The sequence below is a fragment of the Oncorhynchus mykiss genome, chromosome 15 (genome assembly GCF_013265735.2).
Source record: "Oncorhynchus mykiss isolate Arlee chromosome 15, USDA_OmykA_1.1, whole genome shotgun sequence".
Lineage (NCBI taxonomy): Eukaryota > Metazoa > Chordata > Actinopteri > Salmoniformes > Salmonidae > Oncorhynchus > Oncorhynchus mykiss.
Window position 1 is genome coordinate 62,543,665 of NC_048579.1, and position 25,282 is coordinate 62,568,946.

General features: G+C 44.5%; 1 protein-coding gene and 1 long non-coding RNA gene across 8 annotated transcripts in view; both read left to right on the forward strand.

Moving 5' to 3' along the window:
- LOC110490567 (ankyrin repeat and sterile alpha motif domain-containing protein 1B) overlaps positions 1 to 25,282 on the forward strand; it is a 358,461-nt gene that overhangs the window by 312,393 nt on the left and 20,786 nt on the right. For 4 of the 5 annotated variants that reach the window (XM_036944931.1, XM_036944932.1, XM_036944930.1 and 1 more), the window contains 2 exons: positions 7,936 to 7,977; positions 8,628 to 8,753. In XM_036944931.1, coding sequence (XP_036800826.1) covers positions 7,936 to 7,977; positions 8,628 to 8,753 — 168 coding nt within the window. The remainder of the gene's footprint in view (positions 1 to 7,935; positions 7,978 to 8,627; positions 8,754 to 25,282) is intronic. The other variant, XM_036944933.1, reaches the window with a different exon arrangement.
- Positions 12,465 to 14,170, forward strand: LOC118938822. 3 transcript variants are annotated; one of them, XR_005036169.1, is made up of 4 exons: positions 12,465 to 12,612; positions 12,848 to 13,161; positions 13,272 to 13,545; positions 13,730 to 14,170. It is a non-coding gene; the product is annotated as an uncharacterized LOC118938822 (long non-coding RNA). The 3 variants fall into 3 exon arrangements; XR_005036170.1 differs by having other exon boundaries at positions 12,848 to 13,125; XR_005036168.1 differs by having other exon boundaries at positions 12,848 to 13,545.

The window sequence follows — 25,282 nt, forward strand, 5'->3', positions numbered from 1 at the left end:
CGGACTTGAAACCGATCGAATATCTCTGGAGAGACCTGACAATAGCTGTGCAGCGATGCTCCCCATCCAACCTGACAGAGCTTGAGAGGATCTGCAGAGAAAAATGGGAGAAACTCCCCAAATACAGGTGTGCCAAGCTTGTAGCGTCAAACCCAAGAAGACTCGAGGCTGTAATCGCTGCCAAAGGTGCTTCAACAAAGTACTGAGTAAGGGGTCTGAATGTTTTTAATACATGTGCAAACATTTCTAAAAAACTGTTTTTGCTTTGTCATTATGGGGTATTGTGTGTAGATTGATTTTGGAAAAAAAATCTATAATAATTTTTGAATAAGGCTGTAACGTAACGAAATGTGGAAAGTCATGGGGTCTGAATATTAGCATGCATGGTACAGTATGGTAACCTCTCTACCAAAATCCATGATCCTCCTATTGAACCTCTCCACCAACCTATGAAAGCACGGTCGGCGAGTCAGAGGCATCTGGGAGAGCAGCTTCTCTTAAGCGTTCCTTTGATCTACCCCGATTAGGGTCCATCCGGAGTGTGTGTGAGAGTGTGTGTGATTCACAGAGCTTGTCGCACCAGACACACACTTATGTTTCTACACGACTGACTCTTTGAAGTGCGTTTGTGTCACGACTCATGACAACATTGGCCTCTTTAGAGCAGCACTCAGGTGACTGCAGTGACTCAACAAGGTCGTGTAGAGGGGATCATTATGGAGACTTGTATTCCTCTCACTCTCATTTACTTTCCACTCTTTCCTTTATCTCTCCCTTTTTCCCCCTTTTCCATCCACAATGCCTCTACACATTACCTCTGACTGCCCATCGCAAATGAGGCAGTCAGAGATCATGCCCTGCTCCCTCCCCATTACTACTGAGGCAGTCAGATATCATACCCTACTCCCCCTATTGCTACTGAGGCAGACAGAGATCATGCCCCCCCTCCCCATTACTACTGAGGCAGTCAGAGATCATGCCCTACTCCCTCCCCATTACTACTGAGGCAGTCAGAGATCATGCCCTACTCCCTCCCCATTACTACTGAGGCAGTCAGAGATCATGCCCTACTCCCCCCATTGCCACTGAGGCAGTCAGAGATCATGCCCCACTCCCCCCATTGCTACGGAGGCAGTCAGAGATCATGCCCTACTCCCTTCGCATTACTACTGAGGCTGTCAGAGATGATGCCCTACTCCCTTCCCATTACTACTGAGGCAGTCAGCGATCAGGGCTTACTACCCCTCATGCCCTACTCCCCCCATTACTACTGAGGCAGTCAGAGATCATGCCCTACTCCCCCCATTACTACTGAGGCAGTCAGAGATCATGCCCAACTCCCCCCATTGCTACTGAGGCAGTCAGAGCTCATGTCTCACTCTCCCCATTACTACTGAGGCAGTCAGAGATCATGACCTGCTCCCTCCCCATTACTACTGAGGCAGTCAGAGATCATGACCTGCTCACACCCCATTACCACTGAGATAGTTCGAGATCATGCCCTACTCCCCTTATTGCTACTGAGGCAGTCAGAGATCATGCCCTGCTCCCTCCCCCAGTTGCCACTGAGGCAGTCAGAGATCATGCCCGACTCCCCCCATTGCCACTGAGGCAGTCAGAGATCATGCACAACTCCCTCCATTGCTACTGAGGCAGTCAGAGATCATGCCCTACTCCCTCCATTACTACTGAGACAGTCAGAGATCATGCCCTACTCCCTCCATTGCTACTGAGGCAGTCAGAGATCATGCCGTGCTCCCTCCCCATTACTACTGAGGCAGTCCGAGATCATACCCTGCTCCCCCCCCATTGCCGTTGAGGCAGTCAGAGATCATGCCCTGCTCCCTCACCATTGCCACTGAGGCAGTCAGAGATCATGCCCTATTCCCCCCATTGCCACTGAGGCAGTCAGAGATCATGCCCCACTCCCCCCATTGCTACGGAGGCAGTCAGAGATGATGCCCTACTCCCTTCCCATTACTACTGAGGCAGTCAGCGATTAGGGCCTACTACCCCTCATGCCCTACTCCCCCCATTACTACTGAGGCAGTCAGAGATCATGCCCTACTCCCCCCATTACTACTGAGGCAGTCCGAGATCATGCCCAACTCCCCCCATTGCTACTGAGGCAGTCAGAGATCATGTCTCACTCTCCCCATTGCTACTGAGGCAGTCAGGGATCATGCCCTGCTCCCTCGCCATTACCACTGAGGCAGTCAGAGATCATGCCCTACTCCCTCCATTGCTACGGAGGCAGTCAGAGATCATGCCCTGCTCCCTCCCCCCATTGCCACTTTGAAAGTCAGAGATCATGCCCTACTCCCTCCATTGCTACTGAGGCAGTCAGAGATCATGCCCTGCTCCCCCCCAATTGCTGCTGAGGTAGTCAGTTCATGCCCTGCTTCCTCCCCATTACTACTGAGGCAGTCAGCGATCATGACCTACTCCCCCCATTACTACTGAGGCAGTCCGAGATCATGCCCAACTCCCCCCATTGCTACTGAGGCAGTCAGAGATCATGTCTCACTCTCCCCATTGCTACTGAGGCAGTCAGAGATCATGCCCTGCTCCCTCCCCCCATTGCCACTTTGAAAGTCAGAGATCATGCCCTACTCCCTCCATTGTTTCGGAGGCAGTCAGAGATCATGCCCTGCTCCCTCCCCATTACTGCTGAGGCAGTCAGAGATCATGCCCTGCTCCCTCCCTATTACTACTGAGGCAGTCAGAGATCATGTCCTGCTCCCTCCCCATTGCCATTGAGGCAGTCAGAGATCATGCCCGAATCCCCCCATTACCACTGAGGCAGTCAGAGATCATGCCCTACTCCCCCCATTACTACTGAGGCAGTCCGAGATCATGACCTGCTCCCTCTCCATTACTACTGAGGCAGTCAGAGATCATGCCCTGCTCCCTCCCATTGCTACTGAGGCAGTCAGAGATCATGTCCTACTCCCCCCATTGCTATTAAGACAGTAAGAGATCATGCCCTGCTCCCTCCCCATTACTACTGAGGCAGACAGAGATCATGCCCTACTCCTCCCATTACTAGAGGCAGTCAGAGATGATGCCCTACTCCCCCCATTACTACTGAGGCAGTCAGAGATCATGCTCTACCCCTCCCCCCCATTACTACTGAGACAGTCAGAGATCATGCCCTACTACCCCTCATGCCCTACTCCCCCATTACTACTGAGATAGTCAGAGATCATGCCCTACTCCCCCCATTGCTACTGAGGCAGTCAGAGATCATGCCCTACTCCCCCCATTACTACTGAGATAGTCAGAGATCATGCCCTACTCCCCCCATTACTACTGAGACAGTCAGAGATCATGCCCTACTCCCCCCATTGCCACTTAGGCAGTCAGAGATCATGCCCTACTCCCTCCATTGCCACTGAGGCAGTCAGAGATCATGCCCTACTCCCCCCATTGCTACTGAGGCAGTCAGAGATCATGTCCTACCCCTCATGCCCTACTCCCCCCATTACTACTGAGATAGTCAGAGATCATGCCCTACTCCCCCCATTGCTGCTGAGGCAGTCAGAGATCATGCCCTACTCCCCCCATTACTACTGAGGCAGTCAGAGATCATGCCCGACTCACCCCATTGCTACGGAGGCAGTCAGAGATCATGCCCTACTCCCCCCATTGCTACTGAGGCAGTCAGAGATCATGCCCTACTCCCCCCATTGCCACTGAGGCAGTCAGAGATCATGCCCGACTCCCCCCATTGCTACGGAGGCAGTCAGAGATCATGCCCTACTCCCCCCATTGCTACTGAGGCAGTCAGAGATCATGCCCTACTCCCCCCATTGCCACTGAGGCAGTCAGAGATCATGCCCTACTCCCCCCATTGCTACTGAGGCAGTCAGAGATCATGCCCTACTTCCCCATTGCCACTGAGGCAGTCAGAGATCATGCCCGACTCACCCCATTGCTACGGAGGCAGTCAGAGATCATGACCTACTCCCTTCCCATTCCTACTGAGCAGTCAGAGATGATGCCCTACTCCCTTCCCATTACTACTGAGGCAGTCACCGATTAGGGCCTACTACCCCTCATGCCCTACTCCCCCCATTACTACTGAGGCAGTCAGAGATCATGCCCTACTCCCCCCATTACTACTGAGGCAGTCCGAGATCATGCCCAACTCCCCCCATTGCTACGGAGGCAGTCAGAGATCATGCCCTACTCCCCCCATTGCTACTGAGGCACTCAGAGATCATGCCCTACTCCCCCCATTGCCACTGAGGCAGTCAGAGATCATGCCCTACTCCCCCCATTGCTACTCAGGCAGTCAGAGATCATGCCCTACTTCCCCATTGCCACTGAGGCAGTCAGAGATCATGCCCGACTCACCCCATTGCTACGGAGGCAGTCAGAGATCATGACCTACTCCCTTCCCATTCCTACTGAGCAGTCAGAGATGATGCCCTACTCCCTTCCCATTACTACTGAGGCAGTCACCGATTAGGGCCTACTACCCCTCATGCCCTACTCCCCCCATTACTACTGAGGCAGTCAGAGATCATGCCCTACTCCCCCCATTACTACTGAGGCAGTCCGAGATCATGCCCAACTCCCCCCATTGCTACTGAGGCAGTCAGAGATGATGCCCTGCTCCCTCCCCATTACTACTGAGGCAGTCAGCGATGATGGCCTACTACCTCTCATGCCCTACTCCCCCCATTACTACTGAGGCAGTCCGAGATCATGACCTGCTCCCTCTCCATTACTACTGAGGCAGTCAGAGATCATGCCCTGCTCCCTCCCCATTGCTACTGAGGCAGTCAGAGATCATGTCCTGCTCCCTCCCCATTGCTACTGAGGCAGTCAGAGATCATGTCCTACTCCCTGCATTGCTACGGAGGCAGTCAAAGATCATGCCCTGCTCCCTCCCCATTGCTACTGAGGCAGTCAGAGATCATGTCCTCCTCCCTCCCCATTGCTACGGAGGCAGTCAGAGATCATGCCCTGCTCCCTCCCCATTACTACTGAGGCAGTCAGCGATCATGGCCTACTACCCCTCATGCCCTACTCCCCCCATTACTACTGAGGCAGTCAGAGATCATGACCAGCTCCCTCCCCATTACTACTGAGGCAGTCCGAGATCATACCCTGCTTCCCCCATTGCCGTTGAGGCAGTCAGAGACCATGCCCTGCCCCCCACCCCCATTGCTACTGAGGCAGTCAGAGATCATGCCCTACTCCCCCCATTACTACTGAGGCAGTCCGAGATCATGACCTGCTCCCTCTCCATTACTACTGAGGCAGTCAGAGATCATGCCCTGCTCCCTCCCCATTGCTACTGAGGCAGTCAGAGATCATGTCCTACTCCCCCCATTGCTATTGAGACAGTCAGAGATCATGCCCTACTCCCTGCATTGCTACGGAGGCAGTCAGAGATCATGTCCTGCTCCCTCCCCATTACAACTGAGGCAGTCAGCGATCGTGGCCGGCTACCCCTCATGCCCTACTCCCCCCATTACTACTGAGGCAGTCAGAGATCACGCCCTGCTCCCTCCCCATTACGACTGAGGCAGTCAGAGATCATGGCCTTCTACCCCTCATGCCCTACTCCCCCCATTGCTACTGAGGCAGTCAGAGAACATCCCCTACTTACCCCATTGCTTCTGAGGCAGTCAGAGATCATGTCCTGTTCCCCCCATTACTAGTGAGGCAGTCAGAGATCATGCCCTGCTCCCTCCCCATTACTACTGAGGCAGTCAGCGATCATGTCCTGCTCCCTCCCCATTACAACTGAGGCAGTCAGCGATCGTGGCCGGCTACCCCTCATGCCCTACTCCCCCCATTACTACTGAGGCAGTCAGAGATCACGCCCTGCTCCCTCCCCATTACGACTGAGGCAGTCAGAGATCATGGCCTTCTACCCCTCATGCCCTACTCCCCCCATTGCTACTGAGGCAGTCAGAGAACATCCCCTACTTACCCCATTGCTTCTGAGGCAGTCAGAGATCATGTCCTGTTCCCCCCATTACTAGTGAGGCAGTCAGAGATCATGCCCTGCTCCCTCCCCATTACTACTGAGGCAGTCAGCGATCATGACCTGCTCCCTCCCCATTGCCACTGAGGCAGTCAGAGATCATGCCCGACTCCCCCCATTACGACTGAGGCAGTCAGAGATCATGGCCTTCTACCCCTCATGCCCTACTCCCCCCATTGCTACTGAGGCAGTCAGAGAACATCCCCTACTTACCCCATTGCTTCTGAGGCAGTCAGAGATCATGTCCTGTTCCCCCCATTACTAGTGAGGCAGTCAGAGATCATGCCCTGCTCCCTCCCCATTACTACCGAGGCAGTCAGCGATGATGGCCTACTACCCCTCATGCCCTACTCCCCCCATTACTACTGAGGCAGTCCGAGATCATGACCTGCTCCCTCTCCATTACTACTGAGGCAGTCAGAGATCATGTCCTACTCCCCCCATTGCTATTGAGACAGTCAGAGATCATGCCCTACTCCCCCCATTGCCACTGAGGCAGTCAGAGATCATGTCCTGCTCCCTCCCCATTACAACTGAGGCAGTCAGCGATCGTGGCCGGCTACCCCTCATGCCCTACTCCCCCCATTACTACTGAGGCAGTCAGAGATCACGCCCTGCTCCCTCCCGATTACGACTGAGGCAGTCAGAGATCACGCCCTGCTCCCTCCCCATTACGACTGAGGCAGTCAGAGATCATGGCCTTCTACCCCTCATGCCCTACTCCCCCCATTGCTACTGAGGCAGTCAGAGAACATGCCCAACTCCCCCCATTGCTTCTGAGGCAGTCAGAGATCATGCCCTGCTCCCTCCCCATTACGACTGAGGCAGTCAGAGAGCATGCCCTACTACCCCTCATGCCCTACTCCCCCCATTACTACTGAGGCAGTCAGAGATCATGCCCTGCTCCCTCCCCATTACTACTGAGGCAGTGAAAGAACTCCCCCCATTACTTCTGAGGCAGTCAGAGATCATGCCCTACTCCCCCCATTACTACTGAGGCAGTCAAAGAACTCCCTCCATTACTACTGAGGCAGTCAGAGATGATGCCCTACTCCCCCATTACTACTGAGGCAGTCAGAGATCATGCCCTGCTCCCCCCATTACTACTGAGGCAGTCAGAGATCATGCCCTACTCCCCCCATTGCTACTGAGGCAGTCAAAGACGTGGCCCTACTCCCTCCATTACTACTGAGACAGTCAGAGATCATGCCCTGGGCCCCATTACAGGAATAATGAGGTTCTCTCTCTTTCTCTGTGCTCTTTCTGGTCTTTATATAATTGTGTTTTGCAATTTGTGTCTCTATCTTCGTCTCTCCCCATCTCTCTTTCTCTCCCTCTCCCCCCTCCTTTCTCTCTGCCCCCCCGCCCCCCCCCCCCCCCCCCCCTCCCCCCTCTCTATCTATCTCTGTAATTTAGATCAGTTAGAGTAGCCCAGTGTCTTGGAGTAGATTACCTGTTCTGATCCTCCTCTAGGGCTCACCCTGCAGCTATTTACCCCGATGTCATTATCCCTGATTACCTCACCTCCAGAGTATCTCATTAAGACGCAGATGGATGTGACACACAAACAAACAAGCACTCCCGTATAGTAGTGGATCAGCACCTGTCATGGGACTTTGATTATGAAACTGTGTCGGGAGGATTTCCTCACACTCCAGCCTTGTTGTAAACATTGCCTGTGTGATTATCATCTGCTTGATTATTATAGACCATAGAGTTGGATAGAGGCCACGTCTTTGCATATTTGCCATTATGGTTTCTATTACAGCATGGGCAGTGCCATTGAGGGCTATCTCCATTGATGAAAGTCCTCAATGGCGCTGCCCATGCTAAAACAGGCTTTGTGGAAAGTGCACCCTCTATCCAGCTCTATGTTATCAACCAACTTCTTGTTGTCCTGATCCTGGATCTTATTTCTATTTATTTATCAGTCTCATGATGTTGGAGAAAGACCTTCTGCAAGAAATGATACTGTAAGTTGTCTGTGATGCTAGTGTGCATCAAATACTGTTGTTGTCATTGTACGTGACGAACAGTCGAACAGTCAACTGTCAATGTACGTGATATAAATGTACATTATATTTGTTGATAATACAAGTCCATTTACTCATGATCATTTCCATTTGATTTAGAACATATTGGCTAAGGGAAAAGTACTGTAGCTAAATATATATCCATTTCCTGTTTCTGTTGAAAGGGATGAAAGAAAGAAGGACAGGGGATTTTCCACACAGTGCCAGGGGAGGTGTGAGCATCATAGCACTAGCTAGGGGAATTAAACAGTATGAAAAGCCATTTAAATATGACTGTTAAAACGCACTTAGCATTAGGAGAGGAGGGTCCATAGAAACACAGTGAGGTCTCAAAATGTTTTTGAAATGTTGTTGAAGCGTTGTTGAAGCATTGTTGTTAAGCTTTTCATGTTCAGTCAGTCTGGATAGAACCTGTTACATCATAGAAGTGCCATGTGGTTAGGAGCAAACGGCAACACATATCTGACAGACTAGATGTATCAGCTCAGAATATGCTTGACTTAAGTTTGTGCCCAATCCTTTTCCTTGTAATCGTCTGTGATTCCTCATCCGTGGCCTCTGTCTGATCTTGCCATTGGCTGTTGTTACAGCAAGGCGAATGGTGCGAGCCAATCACGTTGCGTCCTCCCAACGAGGCCACCTCATCCACTCCAGTGCAATACTGGCAGCACCACCCTGAGAAGCTCATCTTCCAGTCGTGTGACTATGAAGCTTACGTGAGTAGTCCTGTCCCTACGTTATACAGTGTGTGTGTGTGTTAGTATGCTTTTCATGCATGTATAATATGCTTGTGAATGTGTATGCATGCAAAACGCTACATTAGCATCGTATCATATTCTACAGCAGCGGTATTCAAAGTCGGGGTCGCGACCCCGCTAGGGGAACATCAGTGGGGTCAATAAAAAGGAACTAAACATTTAGAGTACAGATTATTATATGGGACAATAAGTTTTTCAGAAAGATAATACAAACAAATACAATTTTATTGAGTAAATGTATTTTGATAAGAGAAGAAACTATAATGAAGGTTATTTGTTGATGTAAAAATGTACAGATTTTAAGGTTGTGACGTATTTGGGTTAGGGTGGGGTTTAGAGAAATTATTGGGAAGAAAATTCTCCAGAAATTCTGGTGGAACGAATGGGGTCCCCGCTGAAAAGGTTTGAATAATACTGTAATGTGGGAGAGATGCCCTGTCTGCCAAGGGGGTTCAAGACACACACTTTCAGGGTCCCCCCCCCCTCCCCCTGACTTAAAGTACCTGCACTTGTGTTACCTAACCGACACACTGGAGGTATTCAGGAGTAAAACCATGTTTCACCCTTCGATCAATACTGCACCAAGCTATTCACGCTGCTGCTGTAATTTTAGCCTCCCGTTACATAAAACCAACCATGTTTCCAAGGATACTGCACATGTACATTTGATTGGCTTAGCCCCAGCAACCATGTAACACTGATTACTACCCACTTTCAGCTGATGAATCACCGGGAAGATGATTGGCTCCCATTTGGAGTCTGGAGGCTCCCATTGGCTCTCGGGGCCAGCCGTGTTGAATTGTGATTGACTCTTGCACAGTTGTGCATAGCGATTGGCTCAGAGGTGCTGTTGTGGAGATGAGGGGGCTAGAGGATTAGAGAGAAAGAGAGAGAGAAACAGTGAGTGAGTGTGAGTAAGCGAGAGAGTTTGTGATAGAGTCAGGGAAAAGGTAATGTGGGTTGAGAGAGGGGGGATAAGGTAGTGTGGGTTGAGAGAGTGAGGGATAAGGTAGTGTGGGTTGAGAGAGGGAGGGATAAGGAAGTGATGGTTGAGAGAGGGAAGAAGGAAGGCAGAGAGAGAAAGTGTAAATAAATAAAATAATCAGTGCCAAGCAACTACTCTCCCAGGACTGAAGCTCCACATGGCCCCACGAAGTGAGATAGAGGAGAATCTGAGAGAGAAAGAAAAGGAGGGAGAGAGAGAGAGGATGGAGAGATTAAGCGAGGGAGGAAAAGTGAGGAGTATAGGGAGGCATATAAAGTAAGAAGGAGGGAGGGATGGAGGGAGGGAGGCAGGGATGGAGGTAAAAATAAATGGTGAGTTACAGTGTGACTAAAAGGAAGAGACAGACATTTAAAAAAGCATGGAGAGTTAAGCACTGAGATAGAGGATAGAGTTGAGGATGTAAGCAGTGTACAGAGGAAGAGGATAATTGAGGATGTAAGCAGTGTGGAAGAGGATAGAGTTGAGGATGTAAGCAGTGTACAGAGGAAGAGGATAGTTGAGGATGTAAGCAGTGTGGAAGAGGATAGTGTTGAGGATGTAAGCAGTGTACAGAGGAAAAGGATAGTTGAGGATGTAAGCAGTGTGGAAGAGGATATAGTTGAGGATGTAAGCAGTGTACAGAGGAAGAGGATAGTTGAGGATGTAAGCAGTGTGGAAGAGGATATAGTTGAGGATGTAAGCAGTGTACAGAGGAAGAGGATAGTTGAGGATGTAAGCAGTGTGGAAGAGGATAGAGTTGAGGATGTAAGCAGTGTGGAAGAGGATAGAGTTGAGGATGTAAGCAGTGTACAGAGGAAGAGGATAGTTGAGGATGTAAGCAGTGTACAGAGGAATAGGATAGTTGAGGATGTAAGCAGTGTGGAAGAGGATAGAGTTGAGGATGTAAGCAGTGAGGAAGAGGATAGAGTTGAGGATGTAAGCAGTGAGGAAGAGGATAGAGTTGAGGATGTAAGCAGTGAGGAAGAGGATAGAGTTGAGGATGTAAGCAGTGTGGAAGAGGATAGAGTTGAGGATGTAAGCAGTGTACGGAGTAAGAGGATAGTTGAGGATGTAAGCAGTGTGGAAGAGGATAGTTGAGGTTGTAAGCAGTGTACGGAGTAAGAGGATAGTTGAGGATGTAAGCAGTGTACAGAGTAAGAGGATAGTTGAGGATGGAAGCAGTGTACAGAGTAAGAGGATAGTTGAGGATGTAAGCAGTGTACAGAGTAAGAGGATAGTTGAGGATGTAAGCAGTGTACGGAGTAAGAGGATAGTTGAGGATGTAAGCAGTGTACAGAGTAAGAGGATAGTTGAGGATGTAAGCAGTGTACGGAGTAAGAGGATAGTTGAGGATGTAAGCAGTGTACAGAGTAAGAGGATAGTTGAGGTTGTAAGCAGTGTACAGAGTAAGAGGATAGAGTTGAGGATGTAAGCAGTGTACGGAGTTAGAGGATAGTTGAGGATGTAAGCAGTGTACGGAGTAAGAGGATAGAGTTGAGGATGTAAGCAGTGTACAGAGTAAGAGGATAGTTGAGGTTGTAAGCAGTGTACAGAGTAAGAGGATAGTTGAGGATGTAAGCAGTGTACGGAGTAAGAGGATAGTTGAGGATGTAAGCAGTGTACGGAGTAAGAGGATAGAGTTGAGGTTGTAAGCAGTGTACAGAGTAAGAGGATAGTTGAGGATGTAAGCAGTGAGGAAGAGGATAGAGTTGAGGATGTAAGCAGTGAGGAAGAGGATAGAGTTGAGGATGTAAGCAGTGTACGGAGTAAGAGGATAGTTGAGGATGTAAGCAGTGAGGAAGAGGATAGATTTGAGGATGTAAGCAGTGTACAGAGTAAGAGGATAGTTGAGGATGTAAGCAGTGAGGAAGAGGATAGAGTTGAGGATGGAAGCAGTGTACGGAGTAAGAGGATAGTTGAGGATGTAAGCAGTGTACAGAGTAAGAGGATAGTTGAGGATGTAAGCAGTGAGGAAGAGGATAGAGTTGAGGATGTAAGCAGTGTGGAAGAGGATAGAGTTGAGGATGTAAGCAGTGTGGAAGAGGATAGAGTTGAGGATGTAAGCAGTGAGGAAGAGGATAGAGTTGAGGATGTAAGCAGTGAGGAAGAGGATAGAGTTGAGGATGTAAGCAGTGTGGAAGAGGATAGAGTTGAGGATGTAAAAAGAGAGAAGAGAGGGACGAATCCTCTAAGGCCTGATGCTGTAAGCAGTGTACGGAGTAAGAGGATAGTTGAGGATGTAAGCAGTGTACAGAGTAAGAGGATAGTTGAGGTTGTAAGCAGTGTACAGAGTAAGAGGATAGTTGAGGATGTAAGCAGTGTACGGAGTAAGAGGATAGTTGAGGATGTAAGCAGTGTACGGAGTAAGAGGATAGAGTTGAGGATGTAAGCAGTGTACAGAGTAAGAGGATAGTTGAGGATGTAAGCAGTGTACGGAGTAAGAGGATAGTTGAGGATGTAAGCAGTAAGGAAGAGGATAGAGTTGAGGATGTAAGCAGTGTATGGAGTAAGAGGATAGTTGAGGATGTAAGCAGTGTGGAAGAGGATAGAGTTGAGGATGTAAGCAGTGTACAGAGGAAGAGGATAGTTGAGGATGTAAGCAGTGTGGAAGAGGATAGAGTTGAGGATGTAAGCAGTGAATGGAGTAAGAGGATAGTTGAGGTTGTAAGCAGTGTGGAAGAGGATAGAGTTGAGGATGTAAGCAGTGTACAGAGGAAGAGGATAGTTGAGGATGTAAGCAGTGTGGAAGAGGATAGAGTTGAGGATGTAAGCAGTGTGGAAGAGGATAGAGTTGAGGATGTAAGCAGTGTACGGAGTAAGAGGATAGTTGAGGTTGTAAGCAGTGTACGGAGGAAGAGGATAGTTGAGGATGTAAGCAGTGAGGAAGAGGATAGTTGAGGATGTAAGCAGTGAGGAAGAGGATAGAGTTGAGGATGTAAGCAGTGAGGAAGAGGATAGAGTTGAGGATGTAAGCCGTGTGGAAGAGGATAGAGTTGAGGATGGAAGCAGTGAGGAAGAGGATAGAGTTGAGGATGTAAGCAGTGTATGGAGTAAGAGGATAGTTGAGGATGTAAGCAGTGTGGAAGAGGATAGAGTTGAGGATGTAAGCAGTGTGGAAGAGGATAGAGTTGAGGATGGAAGCAGTGTACGGAGTAAGAGGATAGTTGAGGATGTAAGCAGTGTGGAAGAGGATAGAGTTGAGGATGTAAGCAGTGTGGAAGAGGATAGAGTTGAGGATGTAAGCAGTGTACAGAGGAAGAGGATAGTTGAGGATGTAAGCAGTGTACAGAGGAAGAGGATAGAGTTGAGGATGTAAGCAGTGTACGGAGTAAGAGGATAGTTGAGGTTGTAAGCAGTGTACGGAGTAAGAGGATAGTTGAGGTTGTAAGCAGTGTACGGACTAAGAGGATAGTTGAGGATGTAAGCAGTGTACAGAGGAAGAGGATAGAGTTGAGGATGTAAGCAGTGTACGGAGGAAGAGGATAGTTGAGGATGTAAGCAGTGAGGAAGAGGATAGAGTTGAGGATGTAAGCAGTGAGGAAGAGGATAGAGTTGAGGTTGTAAGCAGTGTACGGAGTAAGAGGATAGTTGAGGTTGTAAGCAGTGTGGAAGAGGATAGTTGAGGTTGTAAGCAGTGTGGAAGAGGATAGAGTTGAGGATGTAAGCAGTGTACGGAGTAAGAGGATAGTTGAGGATGTAAGCAGTGTACAGAGTAAGAGGATAGTTGAGGATGTAAGCAGTGTACGGAGTAAGAGGATAGTTGAGGTTGTAAGCAGTGTATGGAGTAAGAGGATAGTTGAGGATGTAAGCAGTGAATGGAGTAAGAGGATAGAGTTGAGGTTGTAAGCAGTGTACGGAGTAAGAGGATAGTTGAGGTTGTAAGCAGTGAATGGAGTAAGAGGATAGAGTTGAGGTTGTAAGCAGTGTACGGAGTAAGAGGATAGTTGAGGATGTAAGCAGTGAGGAAGAGGATAGAGTTGAGGTTGTAAGCAGTGTACAGAGTAAGAGGATAGTTGAGGATGTAAGCAGTGAGGAAGAGGATAGAGTTGAGGTTGTAAGCAGTGTACAGAGTAAGAGGATAGTTGAGGATGTAAGCAGTGAGGAAGAGGATAGAGTTGAGGTTGTAAGCAGTGTACAGAGTAAGAGGATAGTTGAGGATGTAAGCAGTGAGGAAGAGGATAGAGTTGAGGATGTAAGCAGTGAGGAAGAGGATAGAGTTGAGGATGTAAGCAGTGTACGGAGTAAGAGGATAGTTGAGGATGTAAGCAGTGAGGAAGAGGATAGAGTTGAGGATGTAAGCAGTGTACAGAGTAAGAGGATAGTTGAGGATGTAAGCAGTGAGGAAGAGGATAGAGTTGAGGATGGAAGCAGTGTACGGAGTAAGAGGATAGTTGAGGATGTAAGCAGTGTACGGAGTAAGAGGATAGTTGAGGATGTAAGCAGTGTACAGAGTAAGAGGATAGTTGAGGTTGTAAGCAGTGTACAGAGTAAGAGGATAGAGTTGAGGATGTAAGCAGTGTACGGAGTAAGAGGATAGTTGAGGATGTAAGCAGTGTACGGAGTAAGAGGATAGAGTTGAGGATGTAAGCAGTGTACAGAGTAAGAGGATAGTTGAGGTTGTAAGCAGTGTACAGAGTAAGAGGATAGTTGAGGATGTAAGCAGTGTACGGAGTAAGAGGATAGTTGAGGATGTAAGCAGTGTACGGAGTAAGAGGATAGAGTTGAGGTTGTAAGCAGTGTACAGAGTAAGAGGATAGTTGAGGATGTAAGCAGTGAGGAAGAGGATAGACTTGAGGATGTAAGCAGTGAGGAAGAGGATAGAGTTGAGGATGTAAGCAGTGTACGGAGTAAGAGGATAGTTGAGGATGTAAGCAGTGAGGAAGAGGATAGACTTGAGGATGTAAGCAGTGTACAGAGTAAGAGGATAGTTGAGGATGTAAGCAGTGAGGAAGAGGATAGAGTTGAGGATGGAAGCAGTGTGGAAGAGGATAGAGTTGAGGATGTAAGCAGTGTGGAAGAGGATAGAGTTGAGGATGTAAGCAGTGAGGAAGAGGATAGAGTTGAGGATGTAAGCAGTGAGGAAGAGGATAGAGTTGAGGATGTAAGCAGTGTGGAAGAGGATAGAGTTGAGGATGTAAGCAGTGTGGAAGAGGATATTTGAGGATGTAAAAAGAGAGAAGAGAGGGACGAATCCTCTAAGGCCTGATGCTGTAAGCAGTGTACGGAGTAAGAGGATAGTTGAGGATGTAAGCAGTGTACAGAGTAAGAGGATAGTTGAGGTTGTAAGCAGTGTACAGAGTAAGAGGATAGTTGAGGATGTAAGCAGTGTACGGAGTAAGAGGATAGTTGAGGATGTAAGCAGTGTACGGAGTAAGAGGATAGAGTTGAGGATGTAAGCAGTGTACAGAGTAAGAGGATAGTTGAGGATGTAAGCAGTGTACGGAGTAAGAGGATAGTTGAGGATGTAAGCAGTAAGGAAGAGGATAGAGTTGAGGATGTAAGCAGTGTATGGAGTAAGAGGATAGTTGAGGATGTAAGCAGTGTGGAAGAGGATAGAGTTGAGGATGTAAGCAGTGTACAGAGGAAGAGGATAGTTGAGGATGTAAGCAGTGTGGAAGAGGATAGAGTTGAGGATGTAAGCAGTGAATGGAGTAAGAGGATAGTTGAGGTTGTAAGCAGTGTGGAAGAGGATAGAGTTGAGGATGTAAGCAGTGTACAGAGGAAGAGGATAGTTGAGGATGTAAGCAGTGTGGAAGAGGATAGAGTTGAGGATGTAAGCAGTGTGGAAGAGGATAGAGTTGAGGATGTAAGCAGTGTACGGAGTAAGAGGATAGTTGAGGTTGTAAGCAGTGTACGGAGGAAGAGGATAGTTGAGGATGTAAGCAGTGAGGAAGAGGATAGTTGAGGATGTAAGCAGTGAGGAAGAGGATAGAGTTGAGGATGTAAGCAGTGAGAAGAGGATAGAGTTGAGGATGTAAGCAGTGTGGAAGAGGATAGAGTTGAGGATGGAAGCAGTGAGGAAGAGGATAGAGTTGAGGATGTAAGCAGTGTATGGAGTAAGAGGATAGTTGAGGATGTAAGCAGTGTGGAAGAGGATAGAGTTGAGGATGTAAGCAGTGTGGAAGAGGATAGAGTTGAGGATGGAAGCAGTGTACGGAGTAAGAGGATAGTTGAGGATGTAAGCAGTGTGGAAGAGGATAGAGTTGAGGATGTAAGCAGTGTGGAAGAGGATAGAGTTGAGGATGTAAGCAGTGTACAGAGGAAGAGGATAGTTGAGGATGTAAGCAGTGTACAGAGGAAGAGGATAGAGTTGAGGATGTAAGCAGTGTACGGAGTAAGAGGATAGTTGAGGATGTAAGCAGTGAGGAAGAGGATAGACTTGAGGATGTAAGCAGTGTACAGAGTAAGAGGATAGTTGAGGATGTAAGCAGTGAGGAAGAGGATAGAGTTGAGGATGGAAGCAGTGTGGAAGAGGATAGAGTTGAGGATGTAAGCAGTGTGGAAGAGGATAGAGTTGAGGATGTAAGCAGTGAGGAAGAGGATAGAGTTGAGGATGTAAGCAGTGAGGAAGAGGATAGAGTTGAGGATGTAAGCAGTGTGGAAGAGGATAGAGTTGAGGATGTAAGCAGTGTGGAAGAGGATATTTGAGGATGTAAAAAGAGAGAAGAGAGGGACGAATCCTCTAAGGCCTGATGCTGTAAGCAGTGTACGGAGTAAGAGGATAGTTGAGGATGTAAGCAGTGTACAGAGTAAGAGGATAGTTGAGGTTGTAAGCAGTGTACAGAGTAAGAGGATAGTTGAGGATGTAAGCAGTGTACGGAGTAAGAGGATAGTTGAGGATGTAAGCAGTGTACGGAGTAAGAGGATAGAGTTGAGGATGTAAGCAGTGTACAGAGTAAGAGGATAGTTGAGGATGTAAGCAGTGTACGGAGTAAGAGGATAGTTGAGGATGTAAGCAGTAAGGAAGAGGATAGAGTTGAGGATGTAAGCAGTGTATGGAGTAAGAGGATAGTTGAGGATGTAAGCAGTGTGGAAGAGGATAGAGTTGAGGATGTAAGCAGTGTACAGAGGAAGAGGATAGTTGAGGATGTAAGCAGTGTGGAAGAGGATAGAGTTGAGGATGTAAGCAGTGAATGGAGTAAGAGGATAGTTGAGGTTGTAAGCAGTGTGGAAGAGGATAGAGTTGAGGATGTAAGCAGTGTACAGAGGAAGAGGATAGTTGAGGATGTAAGCAGTGTGGAAGAGGATAGAGTTGAGGATGTAAGCAGTGTGGAAGAGGATAGAGTTGAGGATGTAAGCAGTGTACGGAGTAAGAGGATAGTTGAGGTTGTAAGCAGTGTACGGAGGAAGAGGATAGTTGAGGATGTAAGCAGTGAGGAAGAGGATAGTTGAGGATGTAAGCAGTGAGGAAGAGGATAGAGTTGAGGATGTAAGCAGTGAGGAAGAGGATAGAGTTGAGGATGTAAGCAGTGTGGAAGAGGATAGAGTTGAGGATGGAAGCAGTGAGGAAGAGGATAGAGTTGAGGATGGAAGCAGTGAGGAAGAGGATAGAGTTGAGGATGTAAGCAGTGTATGGAGTAAGAGGATAGTTGAGGATGTAAGCAGTGTGGAAGAGGATAGAGTTGAGGATGTAAGCAGTGTGGAAGAGGATAGAGTTGAGGATGGAAGCAGTGTACGGAGTAAGAGGATAGTTGAGGATGTAAGCAGTGTGGAAGAGGATAGAGTTGAGGATGTAAGCAGTGTGGAAGAGGATAGAGTTGAGGATGTAAGCAGTGTACAGAGGAAGAGGATAGTTGAGGATGTAAGCAGTGTACAGAGGAAGAGGATAGAGTTGAGGATGTAAGCAGTGTACGGAGTAAGAGGATAGTTGAGGTTGTAAGCAGTGTACGGAGTAAGAGGATAGTTGAGGTTGTAAGCAGTGTACGGACTAAGAGGATAGTTGAGGATGTAAGCAGTGTACAGAGGAAGAGGATAGAGTTGAGGATGTAAGCAGTGTACGGAGGAAGAGGATAGTTGAGGATGTAAGCAGTGAGGAAGAGGATAGAGTTGAGGATGTAAGCAGTGAGGAAGAGGATAGAGTTGAGGTTGTAAGCAGTGTACGGAGTAAGAGGATAGTTGAGGTTGTAAGCAGTGTGGAAGAGGATAGTTGAGGTTGTAAGCAGTGTGGAAGAGGATAGAGTTGAGGATGTAAGCAGTGTACGGAGTAAGAGGATAGTTGAGGATGTAAGCAGTGTACAGAGTAAGAGGATAGTTGAGGATGTAAGCAGTGTACGGAGTAAGAGGATAGTTGAGCTTGTAAGCAGTGTATGGAGTAAGAGGATAGAGTTGAGGATGTAAGCAGTGAATGGAGTAAGAGGATAGAGTTGAGGTTGTAAGCAGTGTACGGAGTAAGAGGATAGTTGAGGTTGTAAGCAGTGAATGGAGTAAGAGGATAGAGTTGAGGTTGTAAGCAGTGTACGGAGTAAGAGGATAGTTGAGGATGTAAGCAGTGAGGAAGAGGATAGAGTTGAGGTTGTAAGCAGTGTACAGAGTAAGAGGATAGTTGAGGATGTAAGCAGTGAGGAAGAGGATAGAGTTGAGGTTGTAAGCAGTGTACAGAGTAAGAGGATAGTTGAGGATGTAAGCAGTGAGGAAGAGGATAGAGTTGAGGTTGTAAGCAGTGTACAGAGTAAGAGGATAGTTGAGGATGTAAGCAGTGAGGAAGAGGATAGAGTTGAGGATGTAAGCAGTGAGGAAGAGGATAGAGTTGAGGATGTAAGCAGTGTACGGAGTAAGAGGATAGTTGAGGATGTAAGCAGTGAGGAAGAGGATAGAGTTGAGGATGTAAGCAGTGTACAGAGTAAGAGGATAGTTGAGGATGTAAGCAGTGAGGAAGAGGATAGAGTTGAGGATGGAAGCAGTGTACGGAGTAAGAGGATAGTTGAGGATGTAAGCAATGTACAGAGTAAGAGGATAGTTGAGGATGTAACCAGTGAGGAAGAGGATAGAGTTGAGGATGTAAGCAGTGTGGAAGAGGATAGAGTTGAGGATGTAAGCAGTGTGGAAGAGGATAGAGTTGAGGATGTAAGCAGTGAGGAAGAGGATAGAGTTGAGGATGTAAGCAGTGAGGAAGAGGATAGAGTTGAGGATGTAAGCAGTGTGGAAGAGGATAGAGTTGAGGATGTAAGCAGTGTGGAAGAGGATAGAGTTGAGGATGTAAGCAGTGAGGAAGAGGATAGAGTTGAGGATGTAAGCAGTGAGGAAGAGGATAGAGTTGAGGATGTAAGCAGTGAGGAAGAGGATAGAGTTGAGGATGTAAGCAGTGTGGAAGAGGATAGAGTTGAGGATGTAAGCAGTGTGGAAGAGGAAGAGGATATTTGAGGATGTAAAAAGAGAGAAGAGAGGGACGAATCCTCTAAGGCCTGATACTGTAAACTGATTCTATTACTCACAATGATTTTCATTTAACCAGAGACAATTCTCTAATGTCATTACAATGTTGTCTTTATAAAACCAAACTTTGTTTTAATACATTCTTTATTATAGACCAGCTCTGTCATTATACGTTCTTTATTATAGACCAGCTCTGATGTCATTATACGTTCTTTATTATAGACCAGCTCTGATGTCATTATACTTTCTTTATTATAGACCAGCTCTGATGTCATTATACTTTCTTTATTATAGACCAGCTCTGTCATTATACGTTCTTTATTATAGACCAGCTCTGATGTCATTATACTTTCTTTATTATAGACCAGCTCTGATGTCATTATACTTTCTTTATTATAGACCAGCTCTGTCATTATACTTTATTTATTATAGACCAGCTCTGATGTCATTATACGTTCTTTATTATAGACCAGCTCTGATGTCATTATACTTTCTTTATTATAGACCAGCTCTGATGTCATTATACTTTCTTTATTATAGACCAGCTCTGATGTCATTATACTTTCTTTATTATAGACCAGCTCTGATGTCATTATACTTTCTTTATTATAGACCAGCTCTGATGTCATTATACTTTCTTTATTATAGACCAGCTCTGATGTCATTATACTTTCTTTATTATAGACCAGCTCTGTCATTATACTTTCTTTATTATAGACCAGCTCTGTCATTATACTTTCTTTTTTATAGACCAGCTCTGATGTCATTATACTTTCTTTATTATAGACCAGCTCTGATGTCATTATACTTTCTTTATTATAGACCAGCTCTGATGTCATTATACTTTCTTTATTATAGACCAGCTCTGATGTCATTATACTTTCTTTATTATAGACCAGCTCTGTCATTATACTTTCTTTATTATAGACCAGCTCTGATGTCATTATACTTTCTTTATTATAGACCAGCTCTGATGTCATTATACTTTATTTATTATAGACCAGCTCTGTCATTATACTTTCTTTATTATAGACCAGCTCTGATGTCATTATACTTTCTTTATTATAGACCAGCTCTAATGTCATTATACTTTCTTTATTATAGACCAGCTCTGTCATTATACTTTCTTTATTATAGACCAGCTCTGTCATTATACTTTCTTTATTATAGACCAGCTCTGATGTCATTATACTTTCTTTATTATAGACCAGCTCTGATGTCATTATACTTTCTTTATTATAGACCAGCTCTGTCATTATACTTTCTTTATTATAGACCAGCTCTGATGTCATTATACTTTCTTTATTATAGACCAGCTCTGATGTCATTATACTTTCTTTATTATAGACCAGCTCTGATGTCATTATACTTTCTTTATTATAGACCAGCTCTGTCATTATACTTTATTTATTATAGACCAGCTCTGATGTCATTATACGTTCTTTATTATAGACCAGCTCTGATGTCATTATACTTTCTTTATTATAGACCAGCTCTGATGTCATTATACTTTCTTTATTATAGACCAGCTCTGATGTCATTATACTTTCTTTATTATAGACCAGCTCTGATGTCATTATACTTTCTTTATTATAGACCAGCTCTGATGTCATTATACTTTCTTTATTATAGACCAGCTCTGATGTCATTATACTTTCTTTATTATAGACCAGCTCTGTCATTATACTTTCTTTATTATGGACCAGCTCTGATGTCATTATACTTTCTTTATTATAGACCAGCTCTGATGTCATTATACTTTCTTTATTATAGACCAGCTCTGATGTCATTATACTTTCTTTATTATAGACCAGCTCTGTCATTATACTTTCTTTATTATAGACCAGCTCTGATGTCATTATACTTTCTTTATTATAGACCAGCTCTGATGTCATTATACTTTATTTATTATAGACCAGCTCTGTCATTATACTTTCTTTATTATAGACCAGCTCTGATGTCATTATACTTTCTTTATTATATACCAGCTCTAATGTCATTATACTTTCTTTATTATAGACCAGCTCTGTCATTATACTTTCTTTATTATAGACCAGCTCTGTCATTATACTTTCTTTATTATAGACCAGCTCTGATGTCATTATACTTTCTTTATTATAGACCAGCTCTGATGTCATTATACTTTCTTTATTATAGACCAGCTCTGTCATTATACTTTCTTTATTATAGACCAGCTCTAATGTCATTATACTTTCTTTATTATAGACCAGCTCTGTCATTATACTTTCTTTATTATAGACCAGCTCTGATGTCATTATACTTTCTTTATTATAGACCAGCTCTGATGTCATTATACTTTCTTTATTATAGACCAGCTCTGTCATTATACTTTCTTTATTATAGACCAGCTCTGATGTCATTATACTTTCTTTATTATAGACCAGCTCTGATGTCATTATACTTTCTTTATTATAGACCAGCTCTGATGTCATTATACTTTCTTTATTATAGACCAGCTCTGTCATTATACTTTATTTATTATAGACCAGCTCTGATGTCATTATACTTTCTTTATTATAGACCAGCTCTGATGTCATTATACTTTATTTATTATAGACCAGCTCTGATGTCATTATACTTTCTTTATTATAGACCAGCTCTGATGTCATTATACTTTCTTTATTATAGACCAGCTCTGATGTCATTATACTTTCTTTATTATAGACCAGCTCTGATGTCATTATACTTTCTTTATAATAGACCAGCTCTGTCATTATACTTTCTTTATTATGGACCAGCTCTGATGTCATTATACTTTCTTTATTATAGACCAGCTCTGATGTCATTATACTTTCTTTATTATATACCAGCTCTGATGTCATTATACTTTCTTTATTATAGACCAGCTCTGATGTCATTATACTTTCTTTATTATAGACCAGCTCTGTCATTATACTTTCTTTATTATAGACCAGTTCTGATGTCATTATACTTTCTTTATTATAGACCAGCTCTGATGTCATTATACTTTATTTATTATAGACCAGCTCTGTCATTATACTTTCTTTATTATAGACCAGCTCTGATGTCATTATACTTTCTTTATTATAGACCAGCTCTAATGTCATTATACTTTCTTTATTATAGACCAGCTCTGATGTCATTATACTTTCTTTATTATAGACCAGCTCTGTCATTATACTTTCTTTATTATAGACCAGCTCTGATGTCATTATACTTTCTTTATTATAGACCAGCTCTGATGTCATTATACTTTCTTTATTATAGACCAGCTCTGATGTCATTATACTTTCTTTATTATAGACCAGCTCTGTCATTATACTTTCTTTATTATAGACCAGCTCTGATGTCATTATACTTTCTTTATTATAGACCAGCTCTGATGTCATTATACTTTCTTTTTTATAGACCAGCTCTGATGTCATTATACTTTCTTTTTTATAGACCAGCTCTGATGTCATTATACTTTCTTTATTATAGACCAGCTCTGATGTCATTATACTTTCTTTATTATAGACCAGCTCTGATGTCATTATACTTTCTTTATTATAGACCAGCTCTGATGTCATTATACTTTCTTTATTATAGACCAGCTCTGATGTCATTATACGTTCTTTATTATAGACCAGCTCTAATGTCATTATACTTTCTTTATTATAGACCAGCTCTGTCATTATACTTTCTTTATTATAGACCAGCTCTGATGTCATTATACTTTCTTTATTATAGACCAGCTCTGATGTCATTATACTTTCTTTATTATAGACCAGCTCTGTCATTATACTTTCTTTATTATAGACCAGCTCTGATGTCATTATACTTTCTTTATTATAGACCAGCTCTGATGTCATTATACTTTCTTTATTATAGACCAGCTCTGTCATTATACTTTCTTTATTATAGACCAGCTCTGATGTCATTATACTTTCTTTATTATAGACCAGCTCTGATGTCATTATACTTTCTTTATTATAGACCAGCTCTGTCATTATACTTTCTTTATTATAGACCAGCTCTGTCATTATACTTTCTTTATTATAGACCAGCTCTGATGTCATTATACTTTCTTTATTATAGACCAGCTCTGATGTCATTATACTTTCTTTATTATAGACCAGCGCTGATGTCATTATACTTTCTTTATTATAGACCAGCTCTGATGTCATTATACTTTCTTTATTATAGACCAGCTCTGATGTCATTATACTTTCTTTATTATAGACCAGCTCTGTCATTATACTTTCTTTATTATAGACCAGCTCTGATGTCATTATACTTTCTTTATTATAGACCAGCTCTGATGTCATTATACTTTCTTTATTATAGACCAGCTCTGTCATTATACTTTCTTTATTATAGACCAACTCTGATGTCATTATACTTTCTTTATTATAGACCAGCTCTGATGTCATTATACTTTCTTTTTTATAGACCAGCTCTGATGTCATTATACTTTCTTTTTTATAGACCAGCTCTGATGTCATTATACTTTCTTTATTATAGACCAGCTCTGATGTCATTATACTTTCTTTATTATAGACCAGCTCTGTCATTATACTTTCTTTATTATAGACCAGCTCTGTCATTATACTTTCTTTATTATAGACCAGCTCTGATGTCATTATACTTTCTTTATTATAGACCAGCTCTGATGTCATTATACTTTCTTTATTATAGACCAGCTCTGATGTCATTATACTTTCTTTATTATAGACCAGCTCTGTCATTATACTTTCTTTATTATAGACCAGCTCTGATGTCATTATACTTTCTTTATTATAGACCAGCTCTAATGTCATTATACTTTCTTTATTAACATTCTTAGACCGCCAAATGTCATCACTGCATATACAGTGGGGCAAAAAAGCCACCAATTGTGCAAGTTTCCCACTTAAAAAGATGAGAGGGGCCTGTAATTTTCATCATAGGTACACTTCAACTATGACAGACAAAATGAAGGGAAAAAATCCAGAAAATCACATTGTAGGATTTTGAATGAATTTATTTGCAAATTATGGTGGAAAATAAGTATTTGGTCACCTACAAACAAGCAAGATTTCTGGCTCTCACAGACCTGTAACTTCTTTAAGAGGCTCCTCTATCCTCCACTCGTTACCTGTATCAATGGCACCTGTTTGAACTTGTTATCAGTATAAAAGACACCTGTCCACAACCTCAGTCACACTCCAAACTCCACTATGGCCAAGACCAAAGAGCTGTCAAAGGACACCAGCAACTAAATTGTAGACCTGCACCAGGCTGGGAAGACTGAATCTGCAATAGGTAAGCAGCTTGGTTTGAAGAAATCAACTGTGGGAGCAATTATTAGGAAATGGAAGACATACAAGACCACTGATAATCTCCCTCGATCTGGGGCTCCACGCAAGATCTCACCCCATGGGGTCAAAATGATCACAAGAACGGTGAGCAAAAATACCAGAACCACACGGGGGGACCGAGTGAATGACCTGCAGAGAGCTGGGACCAAACCTACAAAGCCTACCATCAGTAACACACTACGCCGCCAGGGACTCAAATCCTGCAGTGCCAGACGTGTCCCCCTGCTTAAGCCAGTACATGTCCAGGCCCATCTGAAGTTTGCTAGAGAGCATTTGGATGATCCAGAAGAAGATTGGGAGAATGTCAAATGGTCAGATGAAACCAAAATATAACTTTTTGGTAAAAACTCAACTCGTCGTGTTTGGAGGACAAAGAATGCTGAGTTGCATCCAAAGAACACCATACCTACTGTGAAGCATGGGGGTGGAAACATCATGCTTTGGGGCTGTTTTTCTGCAAAGGGACCAGGACGACTTATCCGTGTAAAGGAAAGAATGAATGGGGCCATGTATCGTGAGATTTTGAGTGAAAACCATCAGCAAGGGCATTGAAGATGAAACGTGGCTGGGTCTTTCAGCATGACAATGATCCCAAACACACCGCCCAGGCAACGAAGGAGTGGCTTCGTAAGAAGCATTTCAAGGTCCTTGAGTGGCCTAGCCAGTCTCCAGATCTCAACCCCATAGAAAATCTTTGGAGGGAGTTGAAAGTGTGTTGCTCAGCAACAGCCCCAAAACATCACTGCTCTAGAGGAGATCTGCATGGAGGAATGAGCCAAAATACCAGCAACAGTGTGTGAAAACCTTGT